The sequence below is a fragment of the Ambystoma mexicanum genome, chromosome 11 (assembly GCF_040938575.1).
Source record: "Ambystoma mexicanum isolate Mex_15411 chromosome 11, UKY_AmexF1_1, whole genome shotgun sequence".
NCBI classification, from domain to species: Eukaryota; Metazoa; Chordata; class Amphibia; order Caudata; family Ambystomatidae; genus Ambystoma; species Ambystoma mexicanum.
The window spans coordinates 428,375,405-428,402,181 of record NC_090934.1 but is presented as its reverse complement, the minus strand read 5'-3'; the positions used below and the strand labels follow the sequence as shown (position 1 = coordinate 428,402,181).

At 48.6% G+C, this 26,777-nt stretch overlaps 1 protein-coding gene across 2 annotated transcripts in view; it reads left to right on the top strand.

Annotated features, from left to right (window-relative positions):
- CRY2 (cryptochrome circadian regulator 2) overlaps positions 1-26,777 on the top strand; it is a 190,919-nt gene that overhangs the window by 120,950 nt on the left and 43,192 nt on the right. For both annotated transcript variants that reach the window (XM_069623255.1, XM_069623256.1), the window contains exons 7-8: positions 20,402-20,713; positions 22,239-22,390. In XM_069623255.1, coding sequence (XP_069479356.1) covers positions 20,402-20,713; positions 22,239-22,390 — 464 coding nt within the window. The remainder of the gene's footprint in view (positions 1-20,401; positions 20,714-22,238; positions 22,391-26,777) is intronic.

Sequence of the window (26,777 nt, the reverse complement as noted above, 5' to 3'; positions counted from 1 at the left end):
TGCGCTGATCGCGTGCGCTGCCTCTGCGCTGAAATCTATGAATTACCCTGTATATGAATATGATTCACACTATCTGCTGTACTGCAGCGTGGCAGTTCACTACAGTTCAATTCAATTCAATTCAGGCCCAGCAGAAGATGCTACTTATAATGTGACTTGTGATGCACTTGCATAATAAATAAGTGAATTAATTAAGGTCTACAGCATCAGTCAAGTACAGCAAAAGTGAGGTCCACCACTCATACAGTCAGCTGTGTTCAATCTATGCCTAACAATTTCCCAGACATGATGGACAGAAGCAACAATGACCAAAGGCTCAGCTGAATAGACCGTGGCCCAGAATTGGTCAGACTCATGTCCCCCATACGTTGTACAAAACCTATTATAGGCCTTATGGTAATGTCCATTTAACTCGCTGCAGCCTGTAAGTATGTGCCTACAGGTTTCTATCTTGCACAAACATTTATGACAAAGCTGCTGTTCTCGTGGCACCTGAGTCCATGCCCAAGTGTACTCCGCACGGGCAAGATGTTCAATCGTAAATATAAATGAAACATTGCAGTGGGAGACTGCACTAACTCACTAGGTAGCTACATTGATTGTACCAAGCAAATCCTGTCCGATTTATTCTACATAGAGCTTCTGACCAGATAAGGCATCCATAGTCGTAACCCTGTCCCATTTGAGCAAGTTTTATTTAACTCAACCAGGAAAGGGCCCAAGAAGGCAATTTCTTCGATTGGAAGATCAATGTGCTGCAAATGCTCTTTTGCAACCCTAATCAGCTGAGAGTAGGCAGGGTTGTTTGGTTTCAGAGTCCCATGAGCTTCCAGCGTAATTACTTAGCTTCGAGCCCACCTTTGTTTTAGCCAACGGAGGTGGTGGAAAATGTGAACCACGGACTAGATGGACTCTCTTCAGACTCGTCTACACCCCGCTGATGTTCATTTACAAACCAGTCTTCTCCGTTAGTCTCTGCTGGTTTTTGTTTTCTGTCCACCAATACGGGTGCCAAAGTCATTGTTTGAGCCATGAACGCCCCTGTCCTGCTGGCGGCCGGCACTAGTGTTGAACCAGAGACAGAGGAGATCCATATAGCAAAATCACCCAAAAATTATCTAAACAGTAGGGTCTTCAGTTTCTTTCTCAGTTACTCAGTCGATGTACATATTCTAATATCTGGGGGGTAGAGCCTTTCATGCCTTAGGAGCAGCAAGATAAAAAAGCTCCTTTCACGGCCTGTGTGAGCTTGTGACCTGGTATTACCGGCTGATTAGTATGATTGGATGTCAGAGGTCTTGCACATGATTTGTGGATCAGCAATTCCCTCAGGCATAAAGGGCACATGCCAGTCAAATATTTATGGGTCATAACTAGTAAGCAAAAGTGTAGTCTTACTTCAATGGGAAGCCAGTGCAGACTGCGCCTTGCATCAGAGACACGATCTCGTCTTTTTAAGCCAGTGATCACCCTGACTACATTATTTTGTAGTTTGTAATCTTGCACACTCAGAATTCGCTATGCCCACCAAGAGGCTATAGCAGTAATCTAGTTTTGAGCCCACAATAACCCTACCTAAAGTCTCACAGTTTACACATGATATATAAGGGCAAATCTGTGCCAGCAATTTAATATAGTACACCATGGAGGAGACCAAGCTGCTGACCTGGGCTTTCATATTCAAATTCTGATCCAGATATACACCAAGGGCTTTTCCTTTTTTGTGTGCTTTTTATACTCCAATCTGCTACATCGAAGTACTACCCCACTCAAATTCCATAATTTATATTCACTGCCTACAATCATCAATTCTGTTTTTTCTTTGTTAAGTGCCAGGCCATTGGTCGCCATCCAAGTTTGAATGAGTCCATAGGTTTTATTTACAGTATGTTCATCTTCAGTATGATTACCAGACAATGTGACGACACAGTGGGTGTTGGAGAGAGAGAGGCATGTATTACTACCTGCCGACCCTTAGTGCACTCCCAAGGGAATATAATCCCAAAACATGTAAATGTGGCAGGCACGTGAGCTCCGATAAAGCTTCCACTGCTTGCGATTCTGAGTTTAGCTAAAGGTGTCGATCTCTTTTATCTAGGGTTCACAGTTGGTGGGGTAAATAGAGTTGTCAGATGTGTGATCGCTGCTACCCGATAAGGTTGCCAAGCAGTTGTGTTTACCTTTCTAAGTTCACTTCACAGAGTTTTACAATAAGTATATTAATTCATTGATGTAAACCAATACAACTTTTGGGAAAGTAAAGAGACTCTTCATGGGTTATTTTTAATCAAACCAAAACAATTTTTTCACTTTCAAAATTCATCAAGATCCATAATTTGTACAGTTAACGACATCTTATTCATAAATACAATAGGTTTGTTTCTTTATGTACATAAATTCACAAAGACCCTTTAGGGTAACAACAAAAAATAACTAATTTTTAGAGTAGCAACAAGAAAAGTAGTCAAACAGATTTCCTAGTTATAGTCAACAAAACAAAATAGTATCCAGATTTATCAATGTGTTGCCAACGCGTTTCGGACTTTTCTGACAGTCCATCTTCAGGGCTAAATGATACTACTTCTTCCAAAATTCAATTCCTATGGTAAAAACATATAGATAGTATTACAATCTAAGTTTTTCAAAACTTGTTCAAGATAAGACAGCTAAACAACACGGGATTGTAATTTATAATATTACATTTCTGATACCATAAAACAGGTTTACTCTAAACTTGTTCAAGATAAGACAGCTTAACAACACGGGATTGTAATTTATAATATTATATTACTGATACCATAAAACAGGTTTACTCTTAACGCACCTTTTTCTGATGCCACTGGCATCTGCTTTCTGATTTTTGGACAACCTTGTAGATAGGTATGGCTGCACCTAATCTGTTCTGTGTAAGGACACTCGTACTTCATGGAGTTTATTCTTCGTCAAAACAGTTTCTAAAGAAAATGGGAAGGAATAGTGGTCTGCTTAGTGTATCTGTCACTGGAAGGTGTTTCAAGATTTACAGGTTACACCAATATAGAACGGAAATGCCATTCCCCCCTATGGTGGATCTGGCTGTATTATCCCAATCAGGTAAATGGTCTGGTTGTAGTATTCGAGTCAGGCTAGAACCAGTCTAATCTCTTAGAATTTCAAGACGGTTACTGTAGTGCGGTTATTCTCTATCTAAGGCTACTGCCCAATAAGCCTTGCTGAATCATGCATTTTGTATAAATAGTTGTAGGGTGCTAGTCAGACCGAATCTAGTCTGGCCCCTTAAAACTTCCATAGAGTTTATCCAGTGCAGTGGTTCACAATCAAAGAGATTTTGCCTAATAGGATCGTATAGATTCTGTCTCTTACCCACACGTCCGGCGTGCATGTATCCATGGAGGTCCTGAGGTCCACGGAGCATCGGGTACGGTGCTCCGGTTCCTAGCGTACTTACTGATTGTGGTTTTATGTGTTTGTCCCAGGGGTTATTGCGCATGTTCAACTGCGGGCTGGACCGCTAATCTATAGCGCATGCGCATCGTAGTGATCTCTATCCTACGTGTGTGCGCATGCACGTGAGCGGGCTGGACCGCTAATCACTTGCGTGTGTGTAAACGTGGGGATTGGTAGAACTCTTATCATGCATGCACGGTTGTGCACTGCGCAGCAACTACTGCTGGTACACTGTTTGTTCGTGCATGCGCAGATATGTTTCTAACAGTGCCTCGGGAGCGGACTGTGTATTATATGTAAGGGCTGATCAGAGCCACGAATGGTGACCTGTCGGTTCCAATACCAGTAAGAATGTCTGTCTAATTGGTAAGAACTGTTGGCTCGAAACTATAAAAATTACCAAAAAATCTTAATAAGGGATATCTGGTGGTGGCCAAGCATGGGTGAGTGGGGAGTAGCGCAGATCGTGATCTGCTTGGGTCCCCATGGATTTCCTGCTGTGGCTGGAAACTGTACTATGAAGATTGCGGGCAAATCCAGATAAGGAAATGTATTATAGAAGTTCATCATGTGTGAGTGGGGGGTAGCGCAGATCTGTGGTCTGCTTAGGTCCCCATGACCTCCATACTGTGGTTTGCAACTGTTGTATATGTGGTACTACTTGACAAGTGGTTCTATACAGATTGGCATGATTAATTCCATTGAGTATTGCTTGATGTGATACATGGTTTAACACGTGCTACCCTGTAGCGAGAAATTCATCAGCTCTAGTTCCTGCATCTATACTCCAAGAAAGGTTTATTATTTAACGCCTAAGTGAGTAGATCTCTGCCACTTATATGGCTCACACTCTAAAGTGGCAGTAGGTGTGTCACAGTTACATGTTATGTTACCTCTACACAAAGAAAGTGTATTGCAATTCGTAACAAGGCATTTTTAAAAGAATGCATCAATTTTTCAACAGGTTTGCATGTACATAAGTTTAAACATAACACATCAAGTCAAACTCTACGTTCATGCCTCTGGGGCTAAGGCAGTCAAGGGTGTCAATCCATACTATCTCCCTCTTCTGGAGAGTTCTTGAAATGTCTCCACCTCTAGGGCATAGAATTACATGTTCCAGTATAACGCATTTCATTTGTGCTACCGAGTGTCTAGATTGTAAGAAATGTAATGCAATGGGAGATTTTTGACTTTTAGTTCTGATGTTGGATTTATGCTCTGACCATCTGGTTTTCGCTTTTCGCGTGGTCATGCCTACATAGAATAGGCCACAGGGGCATTTGAGTCCATAGATGACATTTTATGCATCGCATGTGCATGAGTGTTTCAGGGGAATAGGTTTTCCTGTGTATGGGTGGCTGATGGTGTTGCCTTTCAGTATATTGCCACAGTGCTGGCAATTGTGGCAGGGGACGGTGCCCTTGAATGTCGTTTTTTCGGTTCCCATGGTGGTTAAGTCTCCTCTAACCAAGCTGTTTCGTAAGGATTTGTTGTTCCTGTAGGCAAACGTAGGAGCTTCTGGAAAGAGTTGTAGCAGTTTCGGGTCCATTTGCAGTAAGTGCCAATGTTTCTGGAAGATCCTTTTGACACAGTGGGTGTTATCCGTAGTAATTGGTAAAAGCGACATGATTTGCTTCCAGAAGATCAAAAAATGGAACAGTGAAAATATTCAATAATGGAGACAAACAAGCTCTTTGAGGTACACCAAATTTGAGGCAAGCGGGTTGCGCTTCGGGATCCTTACTACACACCCCACATAGTCGATAACTTAAGAAGGAACCAATCCACAGTTCGGCATTGTCTAAGAAATGGGCTACTTCTTTTAGTCTGGCGACCAACAGTGAGTGGTCGACCAGATCAAAAGCTGCGGATAAGTCCAGCAGCATGAGTAAAGCTGATTAACTCAACTGTCCCATTGGAATAATGCCCATGTAATCCTGTGCCGTTCTTCTACTTGGAACCGCCATTGGTGGCAGTCCTACTGCCAATATGGGAAATGCCTCGTGACCTCTCCATCCCTGCCACATTACTTGCGATGTCTGATTAAATAAAGGTGCCAGTGTTGTTACCGGCACCCTTATTTCTGGACTGGGTCACTCGTAATGAGGCCCAGTATGTGACTGCTAACATACTGCTGCCATCCAAGAGCTCTGAGTGCTGCTCTGTACGTTCATATGGTATAAAACACCAATAGTCCAAAAAAGAAACTAAAATAGAGAAACACAGCAACATACTGAACGTCCTCCACCACCACAGCAACCCTGCTAATCACAGGAGAGGATCACATGCTCAGTGTGTAACTGCTAAAATGCTGCTGCCATACCAAGACTCTTGAGTGCTGCACTGTGTGCTGCTCACACGTGGACTTATCATCGTCTGACCCCCGCTCCCGCTCCTGAGGATCTCATTCAACAAGACTGCGACTCTGCAGCATAGCGGTCTTCAAGGGGTTGGGGGAGTGCCAGCGTCTGTCTGCCTGCTCCAGCAGGTCCGGTCAACTTCTTCCAACTTCCTCCTTCAGAGATTAGAGGAAGGGACCCTGTACAACAGAGCAACAAAGTGTCAAGCCGTACTGTGCTCACTCTCACACCTGTCACAGCCGCTTCCGATGCAATGGACAATGCGACACCACCCGAACTGTAATTTTCCATCAACATTCTACTAACAGAGAAGTAAAATTCTTCCCATCAAGATGTGGTTTAATTCTGTGCCCAGGCTCTATTTGCACCCAAAGAAGGCACAGTAGTTGATTCAATGATTTATTTTATCTAATGGAGTAAACTAAATTGCAGACAGAGCGCTGATGCTGATGAGGCTCTGGTAGATTATGTCTTGACTGTGATGTCCTCTGTTCCCTGTGAGATTGTAATTACTTTTTTTTTTTTTTAAAGTTTTTATTAGAACCAAACAACCAACAACCAGCATTCAGTAAAGCTTATGACGTTTCATTTAAACACGTTTGACAACCTAAAAACACTACACTCCCAATCCCACCCCCCCCCTATGAGCCTGCGTGTTCCTCACTTTCAGTGTCTGCTCCGTGCGGTTGGGCATCGCTGCCCTCAGATTCAGCTGGATCCGACACTGCTCCAAACAATTCAGCTATCAATAGTTTCCACGCCATGAGGGAACCCATTTCCTCATCCCCAGTATAACTACTAGCCTCTTGCCACACCACCGTTTCAGCCTCCGCCCATTTTTGTAGGTCCCTCCACCAGACTTCCACTCGTGGCCTGTGACACCCCTTCCATCCCATGGCAATCCTTCGTTTCGCAAGTACGTATGCCAAGTCTTTCAATTTCTCTACATGTCTAAGTTTCTTCGCTCTGGGATACCCTCCCAACAAGCAGGCCCAGGCCGAGTCTACCTGGAGCGTGATCCCCTTTGCCGCTAACCTCTGCGCCACTTCGCCCCAGTAGCTTCCAATTACCGGGCACGCCCAGAACATGTGTATCATGTCAGCGCTCTCATCGTCGCACTTAGGGCACGCCTGGCGCCCAACATTTCGGAACTTCGATATTCTGAGAGGGGTCATGTATGCCCTGTGCGTAACATATAGCTGTATTTGTTTAAACCTGGCATTTCTCGACACCTTCTTATGATATCCCAAAGCCCTTTGCCACATCCCATCTTCAATCGGGGCTCCCATTTCTGTTTCCCATTCTAATCTCAAGTGCCCCAAGTCCTTCCCCACCTTGGTCATCATCATCTCATACAGCCTTGAGACCTCGTGCCCACCCTCCGATATATCATATATTACCCCCGCCGTAGCATCTGGTTCCTCCGCTAACGACGTTTCAGGCCACATACTACGAATCTTCTGCACTAGTACATGATAGGTGACATATTGGCCCACGTGTAGTCCCGTCTCCCCCCCGAGTCCTTCAAAGGTCGTGATAGTCCCGTCTCGCCACATGTCTCCTAGCGTGACCAGTCCCACTGACTCCCAGTAGGTCCTAATAATCACTCTCAGCTGCCTGTCCCCCTCCACCAGTGCGACCAACGGTATCTGCAGAACACACGGGAAAGGGTCCCCCATCATCCGACAGGCTCACCGCCACATGTTCCGCCCCAGCAACAGCATTCTAGGGCGCTCCTTCAATTCCGAGCTAGCCACCCAGATAATTTCCCGCAAATAAAAAGGAGTACAGTTCCTCCCAAATAATTTGTGCTCAGGGGTCACGTCATCTGAGAGCCACTTAGCCACGTATTGCAGTTGGGCCGCAACATAGTAAACCTCAAAATTAGGCAGTTTAATGCCGCCTTTCTCGTAGAAGTTCTGCAACTTCCATAACGCAACTCTATTCCGGGTGCCGTGCCACAAAAAGTCCCTGCACATACCATGCAGCTTAACAAAAAACTTCTTAGGTATCATGTATGGGATATTGTTAAAATAATGCAACAGCCTAGGTAAAACCACCATCTTAAGCATAGCACCTCGGCCCATCATCGCCAGAGGCAACCTCTCCCAGAACCTCATGCATTTCCCGATTTTCCCAATGGCTATTTCCGTGTTGCGCCTATGTTCCTCCTCTACCGTGTGATACACATCTATTCCCAAGTAGCGAAAAGAGCTCACCGCCCACGGGACCTGCAACACCGGCAACCCTTCTGCCTGAATTCCCACATAGCTACCCAGCGGGAACATACTAGATTTCTGGGGGTTCACCGCTATACCGGACAGCCTGGCATACCTCTCCATTACCTCCAGAACATATTGAAGATTTTCCTCCGGGTATTTCAGATATAGTAACATATCATCTGCATACAAGGATATAAGATGTCGTTCCCCTCCCACCTCTATACCGATTGGGTCATATTGTTGCCTAAGATAGATTGCTAAGGGCTCCAGGGCTAAAATATAAAGCATCGGGGACCAGGGACACCCCTGTCTAGTGCCCCTGCCCAGCTGCCACCTTTCGGACACCCCCGAACCCGTTCGAACTCTAGCCAGCGGTTCATTGTATAGTATGTTAGCCCATCTGATATAGCCTGGCCCCACTCCATATCCTGCTAGGGCCGCCAGCAACCATGGCCACTTAACCGAGTCGAACGCCTTAACTGCGTCCAGTGCCACAATCGCCATTTCGCCCTCGTTATTGCACCCCCATTCGACCACTCGATGGAGCCGTCTGTGATTGTGGGTGATGTTCCTGCTCGGGACATAGCCCGTCTGGTCTGGGTGAATTAGCTTGCCAATTACTTTTCGCATTCTGTTGGCCAGGACGGCCGTCAGTATCTTACTGTCCTGGTTCAACATCGACAAGGGCCTGTAGGAGCCACAATCGTGTCCCGATTTATTGGGCTTGGGGAGCGGTATTATAATCGCCTCCCTAAGTGATTCTGGCAGCCGTCCCACCTCCAACGCCTCGTTGAGCATTTCCAGCATGGGGGGGAGCACCTCCTCCCCATACACCTTATAGAATTCGCTGGGGAACCCGTCTGCGCCTGGGGCCTTGCTAGTGGGTAACTGCCTTACGACCCCCTTAAGTTCCTCCAAAGTAATCGGTGCATCCAGCTCTTCTCTCTCTTCGTCGCTAACTTGGGGCAGGCCAATATCTTCCAGTACCTCATTTATCTCCTCATTGCTGCCCCCCTCTGCGTCCTCATACAGCACCTTGTAATATTCGGCAAATGCCCTATTAACACCTTCTTGGGTGTCCACCGTGACGCCCTCTGCGTTGGTCACAGTCCGAATCAAAGATCTAGGGGTCTCGCTCTTGTACAACCACGCTAGGAGCCGGCCCGTTTTATCTCCCCCTGCATGCTGCCTCTCTACATACTTTTTGTAATTAAGGTTACAGAGCCTATCCCAGTATTCCGCGCACTGCCGCTGCAATCTGAGCACTACTTCTGTATCAGCCGCGCCCCCTCCCAACTCTCTCTCCAGCTCTATTTCGGCTTTATGCAGGTCAGCTAGAACTCCACCCATCAGTCCCTTCGACTTCGCAATGGCAGCCCCCCGCATCACAACCTTGAAAGCCTCCCATAAAGTACCCGCAGACTTTACGCTCCCAGTATTCACCTCGAAATAGGCAACAATCTCCTCTCTCATGTCCTCTCTGAAAACTGGGTCCTTAAGCGCCTCCGCTCGGAGGCGCCACGTCGGTATTCGCGCCCTGGGGGGGCAATACTGCCACCCCAGGACCAAAGGCGAGTGATCCGATAGGACTCTCGCTTTATAATCTATATGGGTGCTCTCAGTGGCTACGTCTGGAGTGGCAAAGATGTAATCAAGCCTCGTGTGCAGCTGATGCGGGGCCGAGTAGTGCGAGTATTGCCTCTCACCGGGGTGTCTCGTTCTCCAAACGTCTACCAGGCCAAAGTCATCCAGCAGCGCCTGCAATACTTTAGCCGCCGGGTTGGGCCTGTCCGTCCTATCATCCGACCTATCTACCCTAGGGTCCAATACACAATTAAAATCCCCCCCCCAGATCATCGCACCGCCCATACACTCACTCAATTTGGTACACAGCGTCCTAAAGTATGCCGCCGTATTTTGGTTAGGGGCATATGTATTAACAATGCACACCTCTTTGTTCTCTATCAGCCCCCTCAACATAACCAACCTCCCGTCCTCGTCCACCTTTTCTTCCATAAGCTTAAATGGAACATGCGGAGCCACCCATACCAAAACCCCCCTTGCATAGGCAGAGTACGATGCACCCACCACAGTTCCTCTCCATTTCCTCCCAACGAGCTCCACTTTCTCCCGCGTCAGGTGCGTCTCCTGTAGCAGGGCGACGTCTATCTTATGTCGCTTCAAATATAGCATGACCTTATTTCGCTTCAAATAACTGTTGAGCCCTCTCACATTCCAAGTTAATATCTTAAGGTCCCCCATGATTCATCGGTAATTTCCCCTTCCCCCTTCTAGTCAGCCCCTCCTCCCACACCAAACAGACTCCTGGTTTTAATTCTTCCCAAAGGCTCATATTTAAACTTGAACGCCCAAAACTCCCCGTCCCCTCCCTTAACCCAAAAATACCAAACCACTGCACACAACCCCCCTCCTCCTCCCACCCCACCTCACCCCAAAAAGTGCCCAGCTCCATCCCTGGATCTCAGGCTCCCCCGCGTTTGGACCTCCCCTGGAACCCCAGGTCAAGACCCCAGCGGGGTGTCACCACACTATTGGTGACCTAACTAATCTCTAAATGGGGGTGTGCAGAGTAGCTCTGCCAGGCTCTTAATAAAGCAGCAATCACAGTGCTCAGTCTCATCATCAACTGCCTCAGTTTCTACCGGCCTGCCGGGCCACATCACTGACTATAATCTAGTCCCATAGTTCCATGCTGCCCTCAGTGCAGGCGCGCCCGCTGCCGGTTACTTATCTGCGCCATCTCCTCCTTTCGCCTGGACGTCCGATTCCTGCGGGCTTCCTACCATATCAAGCCATCCCATGGCATCATCCGGGGAATCAAAAAATAAAGTTCTGTTTTTATAAAAGACTTTCAATTTCGCCGGGTAAAGCAACATATATTTATGGCCCGCCTCCCGCAATCTCCTCTTGACCACTCCAAAATTCATCCGACTTCGCTGCACCATCAGGGTATAGTCCGGGTAAGCCGTTATGTTCGCCGCTCCTCTCTGGATTGTCCCTCCCTTGCGGAAGTGCTCCAGTATCCTTTCCCTGTCCCGATAGTTTAGGATCTTGGCAATCACTGGCCTAGGCGGGTTACCTGGCGGCGGCTTCCTCATCAGAACTCTGTGTGCCCTCTCGACCGCGAACCCTTGAGACAGCACCCCACCAGGTATTTCCTGCAGCAACATGGATTCGATGAACTCCGTGGGGTTGTGCCCTTCTGCACCCTCAGGTATACCCACAATGCGAATGTTATTTCTCCGGGCGAGTCCTTCTGCTTCCTCCGCCCTGCTCTCCAAATTACCCACCCGCTGCACCAGGGCGTGTAGTTCAGACTTGTGCGATGCACAATCCGCCGTGTTTGGGCCCACCTCTTTCTCTAGGTTATCCGTACGTTCCGCCAGGGCCCGGACGTCCTGCCGCAGAAGGTTCACCTCTTCCTGCACCTCTCCTACCTTGCGGTCCAATGCTGTCTTCAGTTCAGTCACAGCCAGTTCCAGCTTCGTCTCCCAGGCCAACTTAAGGTCCGCGATCGCAGCCAGGACCTCCTGGTTCGCACTCGTGCCCGCGATGCCACACACGGGGGCTTGTCTTTACCCCTGGCCCCCTCAGGACCCGGCGGGGTCCTGGCATATTCATCCAGCGTAGGCTGCTTCGCCTTTGTTCTTGGAGGCTTATTTGACATGGCGCTGCCACTAAAAGACATAGGCCCTCATTACGACCCTTGCGGAAATCGGAAAACGATGGCGGAAATGCAATACCGCCATCGAATAGCGCTCGGTGCGACTATGACCCGTCACCGCAAAGTACGAAGCCATTAGCGACACCGTAGTGAACTCCAACGCTAACTGCACCAAGCACGCGCGCGCGCGCCATGCGAAACCGCAAACACCACCATGGCGCAACGGTACGCCAATTCCGACCCTAGCGGACATGTACCTAACGCCATCAGGCATGGCGTAATGTACCATTCCGCCATGGTGAGAAGTACGGCATCGCGAATCAACCGTAAACGGCCCCACTGAGTGCCTGTACACCGCTCCCTGCCCACAAAGTACAACTCCCCGTAGGTGCAATGAAGCCACAATGCAACCATTGAAATGTACAAGTCACCCATGCATGGCAACGAACAAAAGAAACACAAGAGGGGCCAATGGGAGCTGCAGGGCACAGATGGCACGAATACAGAAGCCATCCCAATGGACATGACCACAGTCCCCCACCAAGAAACGCACGCAAACACAGGCACCTGTGACCAGCCATATTCCGAGAATCACATCATTCCACCAGTCCACCTGGCTGACCGGCATCTGTTACACAAAACCCAATCCCCCGCCCCTGAGCATGACAACATTCAAACTGTCATATTGGCAGCCCCCATCCCTGACCTCACGGGCTTAGTAGGCAAACGCGCCCAGTACAGTACCACGCAACTAAACTCCGAAGCTGGAACCCAATGCAGATCTCCTCACAATACATCGCCCCCCAAATAGGCATATGCCACATCACTTGCAAAGAAAAACGCTACACGGGCCAAATCAGAATAGAAATTTAATGCACATCAAAGTCACCAAGCCCATACAGCCATCAGGCCATGAACTCCTAAACACCAATCACCATTGTGTGCTGCATCCGCAAGAAATGACCAGCCACTACTTGTGTGTCGTCCTGTTCCCTCATGGTACACAGAGCCACATTCACGTACGAAAAGGCAACATGGAAGCGCACAGAACCGCAGGGCCGTCCCAATGGGGAGGCACTAGTCCAGCTGAAAGGCCGAAATGTTGCTCCGAGCCACCAGTACTGCGTAAGGGCATGTGGGCCATTGGCGATCGTCCCATAAGATCGTAATGCTGCTCCACTGATTAACACGAAGCAGCAGGTGTCGGGAGTAAAACCCATCTGCAGGAGTGGCATACAGATGGCAGTGGCAAAAGGGGAGGAGATACCTGTCAACCAAAAGAAAAGAAAAAGAACAGAATGGCCATCAGAACTACATTCCAACAACTCACTTCAATGATCACACGAAATCCACAGCCATATGCATGCTAGCCCACTCCAAAGGATCATCACCACCCCAAAACCACTTGCGACTCCTAACCATCTATATCGAGGTGCAAACACCATCACAAACGAGTGTACCTGTGCATGCGTCTGTCAAAACAGAATCCATCAGATGGGAATGTTAATGTGCATGGACACAAGTGTCTGAGGGCGTGTCGAGACAGGGAGGGCTCAACAAGGCCAGATAGACGATGGTCCCACCATGGCAGCCCTGCATCACATAGCGTAGGGGAGGCGGATAGATCCCAAGAAGCCCTGTACATGGCAAACTCTGTATCAAATCACCTGCCCATGCATCCATTCATCATTCCCTCATCCCGGAATCAAAACGCCTGAATAATTACTCACATAACATTAGAAACATCCATTGAGTCTGTGCGTTATGCAGCCTGCAAAATCCACAGTGCCCCAGCCCGTAATTCCAGTGTTGTGAAGTAACATGTATGTGGGAACGGCCGGCCTCATCGCCCACGTAGCAATTGCGCATCCCAAACTATTCATATCAATCATTGCTTCCTCGCCATGGGCCCTGTCTCAAGGACATTGAACAACAGAACGTTATATTTGCAGTCAGACCTGTGGGCATCTCCTCGCCGCTAGCTGGAAACCGAAAGCGCCGCCCTTGGAATTCCACATTTGCAACATCACGCCGAAAAGGCATCTGTGGCCGTTTGAAATCACTAATTATTCCATCGAGTGCGGCTGTGTGTGAAAATGGCAACTGCCTTCACCCACAAATGGGACGCCCCGCCCGTCATTGCAACTCGGTAAAGTGATGCATGAGGGCCCACCGTTACTCGAGTACTACGTTCCACTGACCCTTCACAAGTCTGTTCGCGACTGCACAGATAGTATGTGCAACAATGGGACCACAGCAGAATGAACATGTCAACCAATGTTACACGGCCATCGGGTACAAATACATGATTGCAATAGCAAGATGCCATTCCCAGATTGGCAGCGTTGTGCGCGGGACGTGCTCGGCCAAAGGGGAGAGCAGCTTGCACAGGTGGAATTAATCACCACAGGTGGAGGCCATACAGCCTGAAAACACATAAATTGCACAGCCAGTCTCCTCCCACAACCACACCGAAATGCTACCGGCAGGACTCGCGATGTTGGCCCTGGGGGACCTGATAGCACTGCAACTACTCCAACTCCAAGAAGAAGACGAACACCAACTGCTACCGGCCGCACGAAGGAGACGCAGGAGGAGGAGGAGGCCAAGGCAGGGCCAGCAAGGGCCGCCAGCACAGCCACTACCACCACGCAGGCAGCCCGCAATCCCACGCCTCCGAGCACATCCGTTCAACCTCACTGATGAGCAGATCCACACCCTCTACCGTCTGGACCGGGACACCATAGCCGCCATTGTGGACATGACACAGGCTGACCTTGTCAGCATGATAGATAGCCCAACCGCCATCCCACCCCTACTGAAGGTGGTGTCTGTACTCCACTTCCTGGCCACAGGCACCTACCAGCACACAGTCGGACAGTTGCATGGCATTTCTCAGCCACTGTTCTCACGGACACTATTGCAAGTGCTCGATGCCCTCCTGCAGCACGCAGACGACTACATCTCTCTACCACGCTCGGAGCAGGAAATTACCAACACAAAAGTGGGGTTCCATGCACTTGCCGGCATACCGGGTTGCATTGGTGCCATCGACTGCACCCATGTGGAATTGGTCGTCCCACATGCCATGGAGGCCCAGTACCGCAACAGAAAACAATTTCATTCCCTGAATGTACAAATGGTGTGTGACTCCAACAGGATCATTACACATTGTTGTGCCCGATTCCCTGGATCAACCCATGATTCTATGGTCTTGAGGAACTCTACAATACCACGCTACATGGAGCGACACGCAGGGAACAGATCCTGGCTACTCGGTGAGTCTCATAACATGCATGATTATGTGGGGAATGTGATTTGGCAATGACCTGGCAGGAAGGGGGGGGGTGTGCGTACGTAGCAATGGCATTCCACATCATACGTTTCTCGTCCACATACAGGTGATGCTGGATATCCACTGAAGAGATGGCTCCTCACACCAGTCCGGAACCCACGGGACCAGCATGAGGAGGACTACAACCATGCCCACTCACGTACCCGTGTAGTCATTGAACAGGCATTCGGCCTACTGAAGACTCGTTTCCGCTGCCTCAGCAGGTCTGGCGGGGCACTCCTGTACCGCCATGAGAAGGTTGCAAAGATGGTCATGGCATGTGTCATGCTCCACAACATGTGCGTACGTAGAAATGTGCCCATGCCCCCTGACGCAGAACTGCAAGCACCTGATGATGGTCATGATGAGGGTGGGGATGTGGCAGCACCTCATGGAGTCTGCGAGGCACCGGAGGCCCGTGACATTCGTCAGCATCTCATTGATGTATGCTTCTAGCACTCACGCCTGGTGGCTGATACATGGACACGGGACTCGTGGCACTGTGCGTGTCTGGGACATGCACAATATGGACTGTACGCCTATGATGGCCTAGTACACAGAAATCAATGTCCACACATCTCATTGGTTGATCGTGCACTTTTTATGGCATATGTGATGTCATGTTGAACACCCTATCGACCCGCCACCCAAGTGAGCCCAACACACCCCCTCCACCCTCCTACCTCCCCCACGAACCCCAGTGTCCAAAGATGCTCATTGTCAGTGGGCTGTCGCTATTGCAAGCCCCCTCTGCGGGTATCAGGGGCACCCCTGCCTGTGGAGCGCAGGTTCCTTCCAGATCTACGTTGGGGGCTGCCCTGGACGGAACTTGCAACGGATGATGTGTCTGCCTGCTCACGTCCATGCATGTCCCTAAGGGTTTGCGAGAGCTCAGTGAGCACACGGCGCACTGCGGCAAGTTCGGCACATACGTCTTTGGACGTCGCATGCAGTTCCCCCCTCAGGCTCTCGGTGCTTCTCTCCATTTGGACTCTCAGGCTCTCGGTGCTACTCTCCATTTGTGCCCTCAGCGTCTCTGTGCCTCTCTCCATTTCTGCCCTAAGTGTCTCAGTTGATGTTTCTATGTCTGCCTTAGTGCCCCCACATTCATCGGCATGGTCCTTGAGGAGCGTGGCCATTTGCTGCTGTTGCACGATTAACTGGTCGAGGGACTGTTGCCTCTGCTGGGCCATGCCCATTTGCGGGGGTGTCACAGAGGGGCTGTTGTCCTCATGTTGCCTTGCCACAGGGCTTGGGGGGGATGGCCAGTCGTTGTCTTGTGGGTGCCCCTGCGTGGTATCCTCATGTTGTACGGGATGGGACAGACAGGGGGATTGGGACAGGTCATGGATGGATCTGACTTCGACATCCCCGTTTTCTGTGTCGGAGCATGCTGCCATCAATGGGGTGTCACCTATGGTGCTGCTGCCACCAGAGGCAGTGCCTTCTGTGGCATCCATTGGGGGGACCTGTGGTGGTGGTGTTGTGGGCATGCTGGCTGCTGGGGTGCCTGTTGATGTTCCCTCCTCTGTGCTGCCACCTGATTTGTGCTGCTGCCGTGTCTTGATGCGTGCAGCTGAGGTGGAGGGTCTCTGGCCGTTGGTCTTGGCCCTCTTTGCAGGTGTGCTGGTAGGGGTGTCCTGTAGCTCGTCGTTTGGATCGGACCCTGTGGTGGAGTAAAGGAGGGCGAGGGTTAATGATGGGTCTGTGGGAATTGGAATGGCATTGTATCACATGCTCTGGGGTGGTACCTGAGGGTGATTTGGGTCGGGTCCTTGGAGGTGCTTTGATTTGTGTGTGGAGTGAGGGTGCAGTTGTTTGGCAGCCTGCAGTTAGGGTGTGCCTGCTGCACGTGTAGTGCGTGTATTAGGGGTTTTTAATTATTTATGTATTTATTGTGGGTTTTAACGTGCGCTATCAGGCCGATGTGTGTGGCCGTTCTCCTGGACATGTGTTTCTGTTGCACTATGTGGACGCATGGTACTTCACATGGATGGACTGTGTGGATTTGGCATTGTTTTATCTGGTACACCTACCTGAATCTTCGGATGTCTGCACTCCTTTCTCCATCCCTCCGACTCCCTCTATGCTCTCCATTCCGATGGTGGAGGCACAGATTTCTTCCCAGGGGGTCAACTTGATGGGTGATTCAGGACCTCCCCCGGTGGCTGTGGCAATGTTGCGGTTGGCAGAGAGTATGCTGCGTACGCGTATCCGCAGGTCGTCCCATCGCTTGCGGCATTGCTGTGGGGTGCGGGGTGCGGTCCCCACCGCACTTACCCGCTGTGCCACCAGAGCCCATATGGTCTTCTTGTTTGCAAGTGCCGTTCTGGTCATTTGCGTGGAGAAGACGACGGCAGCATTCTCCTGGAGGGTCTCTGTTAGCACGGTGAGTTCCTCGCGGGAGAAGTGGACCTGCCGCTTGCGGTCGCACGCTTTCTTCGCTACTTTTCCCATTTGTCTTGGTTTCGCTAGGGTGGGTGACGGGTTGGGGTGTGTTTCAGGGTAGTGATTTTAGTGGTTGTGTGGTTTTAGTGGTTTTATAGGTGTACGCCGGGATGTTTCCCGTTCCGGGCCCATGTTTTAACTTCCGTTTCCGTATATTTCCGGTCACCGTACTTTCCGGTAGGCGCACACTGCGGTGACCGCTAAGAGGGGTGGCGGTATTGCACCTAGGGCGCCGTACGGCGGCGGTGTGGGCCGTTTTGGGGTCATTTCCGCCATCGCGGACTTTGCACTTCCGCCGTGGCGTGGTGCTCGTGCCCGATGGGTCGGAATGGGCCGCACTTTGCTCCTTCGTGCAATGGCGGAAACGCTATTTACGCTGTGGCGCTCCGGTCAGTCGCTTTCCGCAAGGGTCGTAATGAGGGCCATAGGCAGCCTTGCCACTTGTGGACCACAGTTCCAACAGGTGTAACTCGCTACAGTTTCACGTGTTTTAGGGGGGGCACCTTAGAGAAATTCCGGGCTCCGCTCCCAATCACAGCAGAGGGTTATGCGCTCCCGCTTGATCGCAAGAGCCCCCTCTGCCGTTCCTTTATGCTTCCCCGAGGGTGTCCCTTAGCCCATGTTTATGCCCCTGATGGGTAACTGTCCCGCTTGTGTGCCCCCGTGTCGAGCGTCAGGCCACCCACATGGGCCCCGCCACCACCATTCCGTCCAGGGGTCCGCCCCATACACGGTGCACCCTACAGTTGACTCATAGCCCTATGGCTATGTGAGTGGGCTGCACATTCAATAGGCACTTCGTGGTGCCCCCAGGGTCCACCCCAGCGGATAGCCCATGTGTGTGCCAAGAGGTATTGCGGCACAGGGCAAAATGGTGTCAATTGGCTGCTTCCACCTTGCTTGTGCGGGCGTTCAGTGCACAATTGCCATCCCGCTGTAGTCTTATCCCCGCTCCAAAGACCGGGCGCCTCTTCGAGGCTTTTCAATGTGTTTTTTTTTTTTTTTTATTAATGTCACAGGAGACCGGGGCGCAGTACTCTGAGGCTTCTCACCCAGTTTGTTCCCCCTGAAGTGTCACGGGAGACCGGGGCGCCTCTTTAAGGATTCTTGCACTCCGCTCTCTCAGAAGTGTCCCAGGAGAATAGCGAGCGGGCGCCTCGGTCTCGGCTCCAGCCCTTGGCAGTCCTCTCGGGGCCGCCTCTTCTCCTCGCACTCCAGTAGCCGCGGGCCTCTCCTCCTCGCACTCCAGTAGCCGCGGGGGCTCCTGCCGTCGGGCTGCGGGGATCGCTTTGTTCTCCCGGCTCCCACGCGGTCCTAGCGCCCGCAGCCGCTCCGTGTCTCTCTGCTCGCGGGGGTGTTCCTCGCTGTCCCAGGCAACGGGCAGCTCCCAGCACACTCCGGCGACAGTCCAGGGCTCCCTCACAGCTCCACAGGCACTACAGTCCGTCTCACGGACACGCCGCCGACGCTTCGGCGGTGACTTCTTCTCCGCCACGGCGGGCCGCCATCTTGTGTTTCTCGTCCCCCGTGTCCACCATACTCCGCGCGCCTCCGGCAGCTTCCTCCTAGTGTCACGCCCGCTCACCACGAGCACCGAGTGATCCCAGCATGTTCACGGGCAAATACCAATGTTTCTGTGTCCGCCAGTCCAGTGCAACTGCACTTTATTCCAGGATCATTGTAGGATCGCCACGAGCCCGACAAGAAGCACGTCCGCTCACATGGCTTCGTAGCCACGCCCCCTCTGAGATTGTAATTACTTATGTCTGGTACAGGTGGATTTCAGAGTTGTTCGCGTCTGGTTATATTTCTTATTAGTTCACTCAATTTGATGCTCTCCTTACTGTTGCACTTTACATGAAATGCTGCAGAGATTGATAGAGTGCCTAAATATTTCACTTGTTAATGTCTCCTTCAAATTACATTGCAATATAAAAAATCAGCACACTCTTGTGTCAATTGTCTGCGCTATTCATTTTTCTACTAAAACTAGTATATTGTTCAACGTTTTTACATTCAGTAACTTCACTGGATCTTTCTTGCCAAGGAACAAATATATAATTCATTGGTTACAGTTCTAAACATACATATGCAAACTTTTGAAAACTCTGTAAAGTGTAACTATCACTTTTGGAACTTCGGCCAACACGTGTTTGACAGAAATGGGTTCAGAATTTTTTATCAAATGTTTATAAGCTTCTTCAGGGCCATCTAAGAAAGGAAAACAAAAAAGGAAAACATGTTTTTGTTTCAGCAAAAGGGTTAATCAAGTGTGAAATATGAGCAAATCAACTCAATGGCACCATCTTGCAATATTTACTTCTATGCTTTGGCCATTCAACACAACCTGGTAGTTTGGGCTGGACTACCCTCATTGGTGTGCCCAGACATTGGTTCCTTTGCTCCCTTTGCCTTAGGGAACCAAGCTGCACCTCGCTGATGTGGCCCAGAAAGGCCTAAATATATCTGAGGGTGCTTGTGTCTCTGTTAAGAGGGCTGGGGGGAGTGGCCTGGCAGTTCAGACTAGACTGGTCCCATTGGTGGCAGAACCACACTGATTTCCTTATGGATTGTTCCTTTTTGCAGTGGTGCAGACCAACTAAAAACAGGGGTGTAGAAGGTTGCCCAGAACAGTGCTAGCAGTTAAGATTAATTCAAAACCTTCCACCCATCAAATTTCCTCTCTATAGTATGTGGGCTAAATGCAGCATCTGGAGTTATACCCCTTTCTTTACATAACAGCAACATTATCGAAGCTTGAATATGTGTAAAATTCTCAGAATAAGCCAATTGAGGCAATTAATCTTGGAATTAGACATGGAGCGAAGGTATATTATTTATAATTCAGACTGCATATAATTTGCATATGTTTAACAATCTGCATTGGTCTGTCATCATTTAGGTAAAGCGGAACAGCATGCCACCACTTTCTTTATATGGACAGCTTCTCTGGCGGGAATTCTTCTACACGGCTGCCACAAACAATCCAAAATTTGATCGTATGGAAGGAAACCCAATCTGTATCCAGATACCATGGGACAGGAATCCAGAGGCCTTAGCCAAGTGGGCAGAAGGAAAAACTGGCTTCCCATGGATTGACGCCATCATGACTCAACTCCGGCAAGAAGGTTGGATCCACCATCTCGCAAGACATGCTGTGGCGTGCTTCTTGACCCGAGGTGACCTTTGGAACAGCTGGGAGAATGGTGTACGAGTAAGTAATTCTTCTTGCCCATTTTTATTGTTACCATTCTGGTATCCAATGATAAAGTCAGCTCGGAAAAGGTCACCAAAGGGCAGCATTTCCACAATTTGCACTCCCACGAAAATCAAGCACTTTCCCCAAATATTCTAGGACTGGAGTTAGAATAGAAAAGGTTAACCATCCTAGAATATGTGGTGGAAGGCTTTTTGGGATGCAGGGAAAAACGTCACCTATCTGGTGACTTTTTCCCAAGGGACAATATCACATGGAATCGTTATTCTGTCGTTGTGTACCGCTAAAACCTAAAGGCATAACAATAAAGGTGCATGGAAACAGGAAGAAGAATGTTTGTGGTAATACATGTTCAGCAGGAAACGTTTTTGGGAAAAAATTATGTTTTTAGTTGTTTTTTGAAATTCTGCAAATTAGGTCAGGATCTGCGGAATTCAGATATAGAGTTCCAGATTAAAGCACCCTAAACTGAGAACCTCTTTCCCCTAGCAGATTTTATCTTCACCCTTAAATTGCCAAAGCTAAAAAGAAGGCCGTAAGGTTCTGGTTTGTTGACGGAAATTGATATAGGCGTGGTATAGAAATGGCTAAATATGATATCTTAACTGATTCTTAGTGATTATTTTAGCTAAGCAATTAGGCGCCACCCGGGAAAGGGCCCTCAGGTGGCTGGAAACACTGTGCGATACACAGTGTATTCTCACCCGCTGTTCCAGCCACCTGATTGGCAGAGTGCCCTTCCCAGGGTGTGCATTTATTTTTAACCTTCCAGCATCCTGGGATTACTGAAGAATTCTCTACTTTTATAAAATTGCTCTTCTTTGGTTTCTTGGCAAGTCTTAACCAAATCTTGCTTCAGTTTGACAGCCAAGATACTGCTTCCAAGTGAGTGCAACTGCCACTGAAATTGGGTTAAACAAGGAAACAACAAGTTCAGTTTTTATGTTATGATCGCAAATGTTTTCTTAGGAACATCTCCATCCTCAGGAAATATTCCGAAGGTTTTCAATATAATGAGGATTCCCATTAAGAAGAATGATTTTCCCAACCTATGTCTGCCTCTCTAAGGCCTGAGTTCGCAAACGATAGTGCCCGTTTTTCGTTTTTTATTTTTTGTTGAATTTATATAACGCTTAAACCCAGGGGTATCACAGCGTGTGTTACAATTAGTAAGAGAAACAAAGGGTACAGAGGGAGAGGAACAAAGAGTGCAGTATAGTATAGAGTGCAGTGCATTGTTATGTTTTTCCTCACCCAGGGTAAATGTGATTATTATATGTTATCCTGTTGACGATTTGCCGTTGAAAGGTAGATGTTTTGGAGTATTTTGCATGGTGAAGCTGGCTGAATAGGTAATTCACTGGCAAATAAGGAGAACACTTTATTTGACTGACCTGCAGTGATTATGTGATTACACTGTTTTTTTAATCCGTGTGTACGAGTGTGGAATTCAGAAGTTACTTGTGAAGCGGATTCCTCCCCAGGTTTTTATTAACAGGCTGGCCTTCTCGGTCCCCTTCAGGTGTTTGATGAGCTCCTGCTCGATGCAGACTTCAGCGTGAATGCAGGGAGCTGGATGTGGCTGTCCTGCAGCGCATTCTTCCAGCAGTTTTTCCATTGCTACTGTCCTGTGGGCTTTGGGCGGCGGACGGACCCCAGCGGTGACTACATCAGGTGAGGCACCAATGCACCTTTCAAAGTACCCACAAGCAGTGAGTGATTTGCACCTTGATTTTCCTGGAGTCGAAGCATTTTTACCTGCCTGGGGAAGCATATTCTCCCTGGGTCTAGGACTATGGTGGCATAGGTGCATGTCTTGCCTTTTCATTAGTTGTATTTACACAACTTTGTCTGGGTATGTATCTTTATCTCTAGTGATCGCAAAATATTTCTAGGTGATGGCGCTTAATGTGGTCAACCCCACACTAAGGACTTGTTAGTTCAAGGGGCCACTTTTAATGTCCGAAATTCAGTTGCAAAACAGGTGATGGCTGGAAGGTTTAGAATTAATGTTAACCGCTGGCATCGCTTTGGGCAACCCTCCAGAGCAATCTTCTTTGCCTGCCAAACCATTAGAGAAAGGAAAAAGACCATGTGCAAATCAGGTTTAGTCCCACCCCAAAAAGGGGCATTCCAGCCCGAACTGCTATGTCAGATCACTTTTGTGCAAGACCACAAGCAATCCCAGGCATGTTTCAGCCTTGTTTGGCCTCATCAGTGGTGTTTAGCTTGGGTCTCTAGGTCAAACAGGATCGAGACGCACATCTGGGCATAACCGTTCCACTTGGGGTGACAAAGCAAAACCAAAAGGTGATGGCTGGATCATTTGGAGTACAGAACATAATAGCAGGGTCTATGAAATGGGAAGAAAGGTGCTTGCTGTCACAGTGCAATGAAAGAACTAGGAGTGATATTTTCATTGCATACTTTAAGCTATGCATTGACAATCGAGTCCACAAGTTTGTGATGCGCAGCCCTCAAGTAATGGACTTTTTGCCAATCGTCAGTAGAAATGGCAAGCTGTCTAGAAATGTACTTTTTATTTACAAGTGATGATAAGCTGCATAAACAGAACGAAGCACAGAGCCATGGCAACTTGTCCCACAATTTGATTATCCGGCTACTGAAGAAAGCGAGTGAACAGGCGTTCCTCCACAAAGCGGCATCCATGGTAGCCCTTCAGAAACGATCAGCCAACTGTCATAGCTCAGGGGCAAAGGAGAGCAGTTCAACCAAGACACTCTCGTTCTGCTCAGGAGCCAAACATGAAAGAGAGAGAGGGGGAGGCCTAGCTTCTGGTGGGGTGGCTCCACCCAGGTTCTGCCCACACCCCCACCTACTGGCAACCCGCTCCCCTGATAGAGGCGTGATTAGGACACCTACCTAAAGTTTCCTATGAGATCAGGAGCCGAGCTAAGGGCCAAGATACAGGACCATCACCTCATATTTGCTGTACTTTCCTTTCATAGCTGGCCACCAAGAGGGGTTCCAAGATAGAGCATCCAGCCAATAGGGTGAGCAGGACAGTCCATTGTACCTCCCTTCTGGCCTTCATCACATCTTCAAATGTATGTCTAGTGGTTTCCATTAACATGGTTTCCAGCAACGAGAACATAGGGACTAGTCCTCAAGAAGTGCCCAAGTCAGAATAGAGTGATCTCGAGCAGAACATGGTCAGCCTAGCTGATAGCCATACTCAGTACTCATTCACAGGAAGGACTCAGCAGTGGGGGTGAAAGCGCCATGGCTCCTACACAATACCTTGCTGTAGCCTGCATCTCTTTGATATGCACCACCATATTTCATGCACCCCATTTATTTTTTACCAAGAAATGAGGAATCCCTTTCCCTCCTACTGCCAGGGTCAACCATACGCTTTACGCAAGCCACCCTAGATCTCCAGTGTATACCACAAACATTATGTATCCATACAAACAAAAGGAATAGCACAACACTGAACGGAGAATCTCCCAAAGCATTTGTGCCATGACAGTGATACGACATGTCTCAAAATAAATAAGAACAATGCGGTTATACTAGACCGTCCTACTGACCTGGGCTTTTAAACCTACAACTGGATGCTGATCAGAAAATTCAGAGACTTTCATTTTTCAAGGTAGTCCTTATTTGGCTACATGGGCAAATAGGCTACAGAGATGATGGTGTGGGTTAAAACATTGAACATTGTAAGTGTACAACAACAAAAAGGGGTTCAGAACTTTCTTTGATCAACAGGGAAAATATACTACTCCCACAAAGGTCAGCTGTCGTACAGAAATCAATATGATCAGCACCAATAGAGGCCAGAATTCCAGAAGACAGGTAGAGGAGGGAAGCAGCCCCCCACAGCAGCTTCACATCCTCCAAGTGCAATCAAGCAGCGAGTGTCTGATTGTATCCCTTCAACTGTGCACCCAGCTTGGTACACACAAATGAGATTGAAACAACTCACTTAATTCTGTTATTATCCACACCAAGCCATTATCTTGATTACCACTCTTTTAAAATCCATTGAAGGGGTAAACAGCAAGGCCCGAATTACATGCCTGCATGTATGTGGATTAAGTGAACTGCAAATAACCTACCACTCTGTTGCATCATGGGATGACAGAGCAGCCTGGATGCCTTAAAGTCAAACTGTTCTACTACCTATCTGTCTTTCTTTCCCCCCTTTTCTGTGATCACATCTTATTTTGAAAACCACATGATTGTGGTTTCTGGAGGTTGACTGTTCCTTATATATGTTAATGTTAATGTTAAAGGACATTTGTACCGCGCGGAAAATCGTTCAATTGAAGCTAGATAGGTTGGATTGAAAAGACATGTTTCATTCTATTAAAGTATTCAGAGATTTCACATTCAGGTGGATTTAGTTGGTGTTTATGATAAAGAATTAGGATTACGCCTAATTAACTTTCCCACCTCTGTGAAACATTGGCCTAAGCACGACGTCAGGAAAGGCGATTAATATTCACGTGCAGATGATGTATATCATCATGAATGATTGTGATAGGAACTAATCAAAGGGTGGGAAGTTTATATTCTTTAGCTTTGCCGTTCTCTAATTGACCAAAAATGCAATGCTATGTATTGTTAGTAAATTAATTGTGTTTCAGGTACTTTTAACGGCAGTTATTCATGTGCAATTATTTCTCTAATGTCTTTCACTAACAGCACAATTTAAAATCAGTGGGTTGTCAAGGGAGAATTGCCACTTGTATTGAAGGCCACTTAGAAGTGTGTAGCACTATTAAAACAGGCATGTTAAGAGTTTGATTAAGTATGACGTTAGTCAAACAACGCCCGCTTTCCCAGGCCCCATGGCTAAGCGTCAGCGAGCTAGTGTTTGCGTGCATCTTACGACCATCTCATATCTAGGTTTCTAGGTGATAGCAGGTGGATTGTTCTGCCGCAATAATGCCATCCTCCTATTATAGAGAGGTATGCATCAAACATTGGTAATAGATAAGGTTATTATAAATTAAGTACATGTCTGTGCATCCTTTTGAATTAATATAGAAATGGGGGACATTACGCTTTAATTACATGATCTATGGTACAAGGACAGAGCATGTTCCTTGAATGGCTTCTGTTAAAGCCACTTGTTTCTGTTGATATGACCCTAAATATTGAAAGGGATTAAAATGCATATTTCCGGGTGCGCTGTTGTGCGGCGACAAGATGGCGGCTCTTACCTGATGCTCCCGCACCTGGTGCTTTCTAAGGACGGAAATGGGCTTCTTCGGCTGATTGCGAGTCATTTGAAGGCAATCAGTAGATCCCTGACGGTCCCAGCTACACAGTGATCCCCTCCCTGTCCCGTTCTGTGACCTGAGAAGTGTTGAACGAGCGGCTGGGTCTGCTGCGTCAGAGAGAGACGGTGGTTGAGGAACGACATGCGCGCCCCGCCATGCTAGGTGGCCTTGCTTTTGCAAAACTCACTAAGGGCCACGGCGCATCCCACACCGGTCTGCAATGCCTGGTGGATCCTCGACTTCCACATAGCGCACCCTCTGCAGTAGTCATGCAGTGACGTGCAGAGTGACCATCCTGCCGGTGATGATGCATCCACTGCGCTGGGCTGCTGGAGCTGCCAGATCGAGGTGGAGGTATGTCCTCGTCTAAAGGAGTCCCTTTGGCATACAGATACCGGAGGAACAGCTGAGGGACTTTTATGTGGCCTCATCCGTTCTAGAAGAATACCTGTAACGGGGGACTTCCTGCGCAGTTCTCCGCTGGGCTGTGCACCTGCTCCTTATCATGTACCATTCCACCGGCATGTGAGGCACCTACAAGCTCTTTCTACCATTGCATTTGTGGGGCACTGACTGGATGCACTGTGATCTCTGTAGACAAACTGGAAACCTGCACCATTTACTCGCCTGCCTGTTATCTGAGAACACGACCAGCAGCCCTTTTTAAGGGAGTCCCGGCAGCCATCTTGGGGCAGTGTGGAAGCCATCTGCAGCTGCTAGACCATCGGGACCTGTTATGGTGAGGGCATACTCGGTGCATAATAGACCACATGTCCTGCTGACTTTCAGGACCTACAGGTACCACC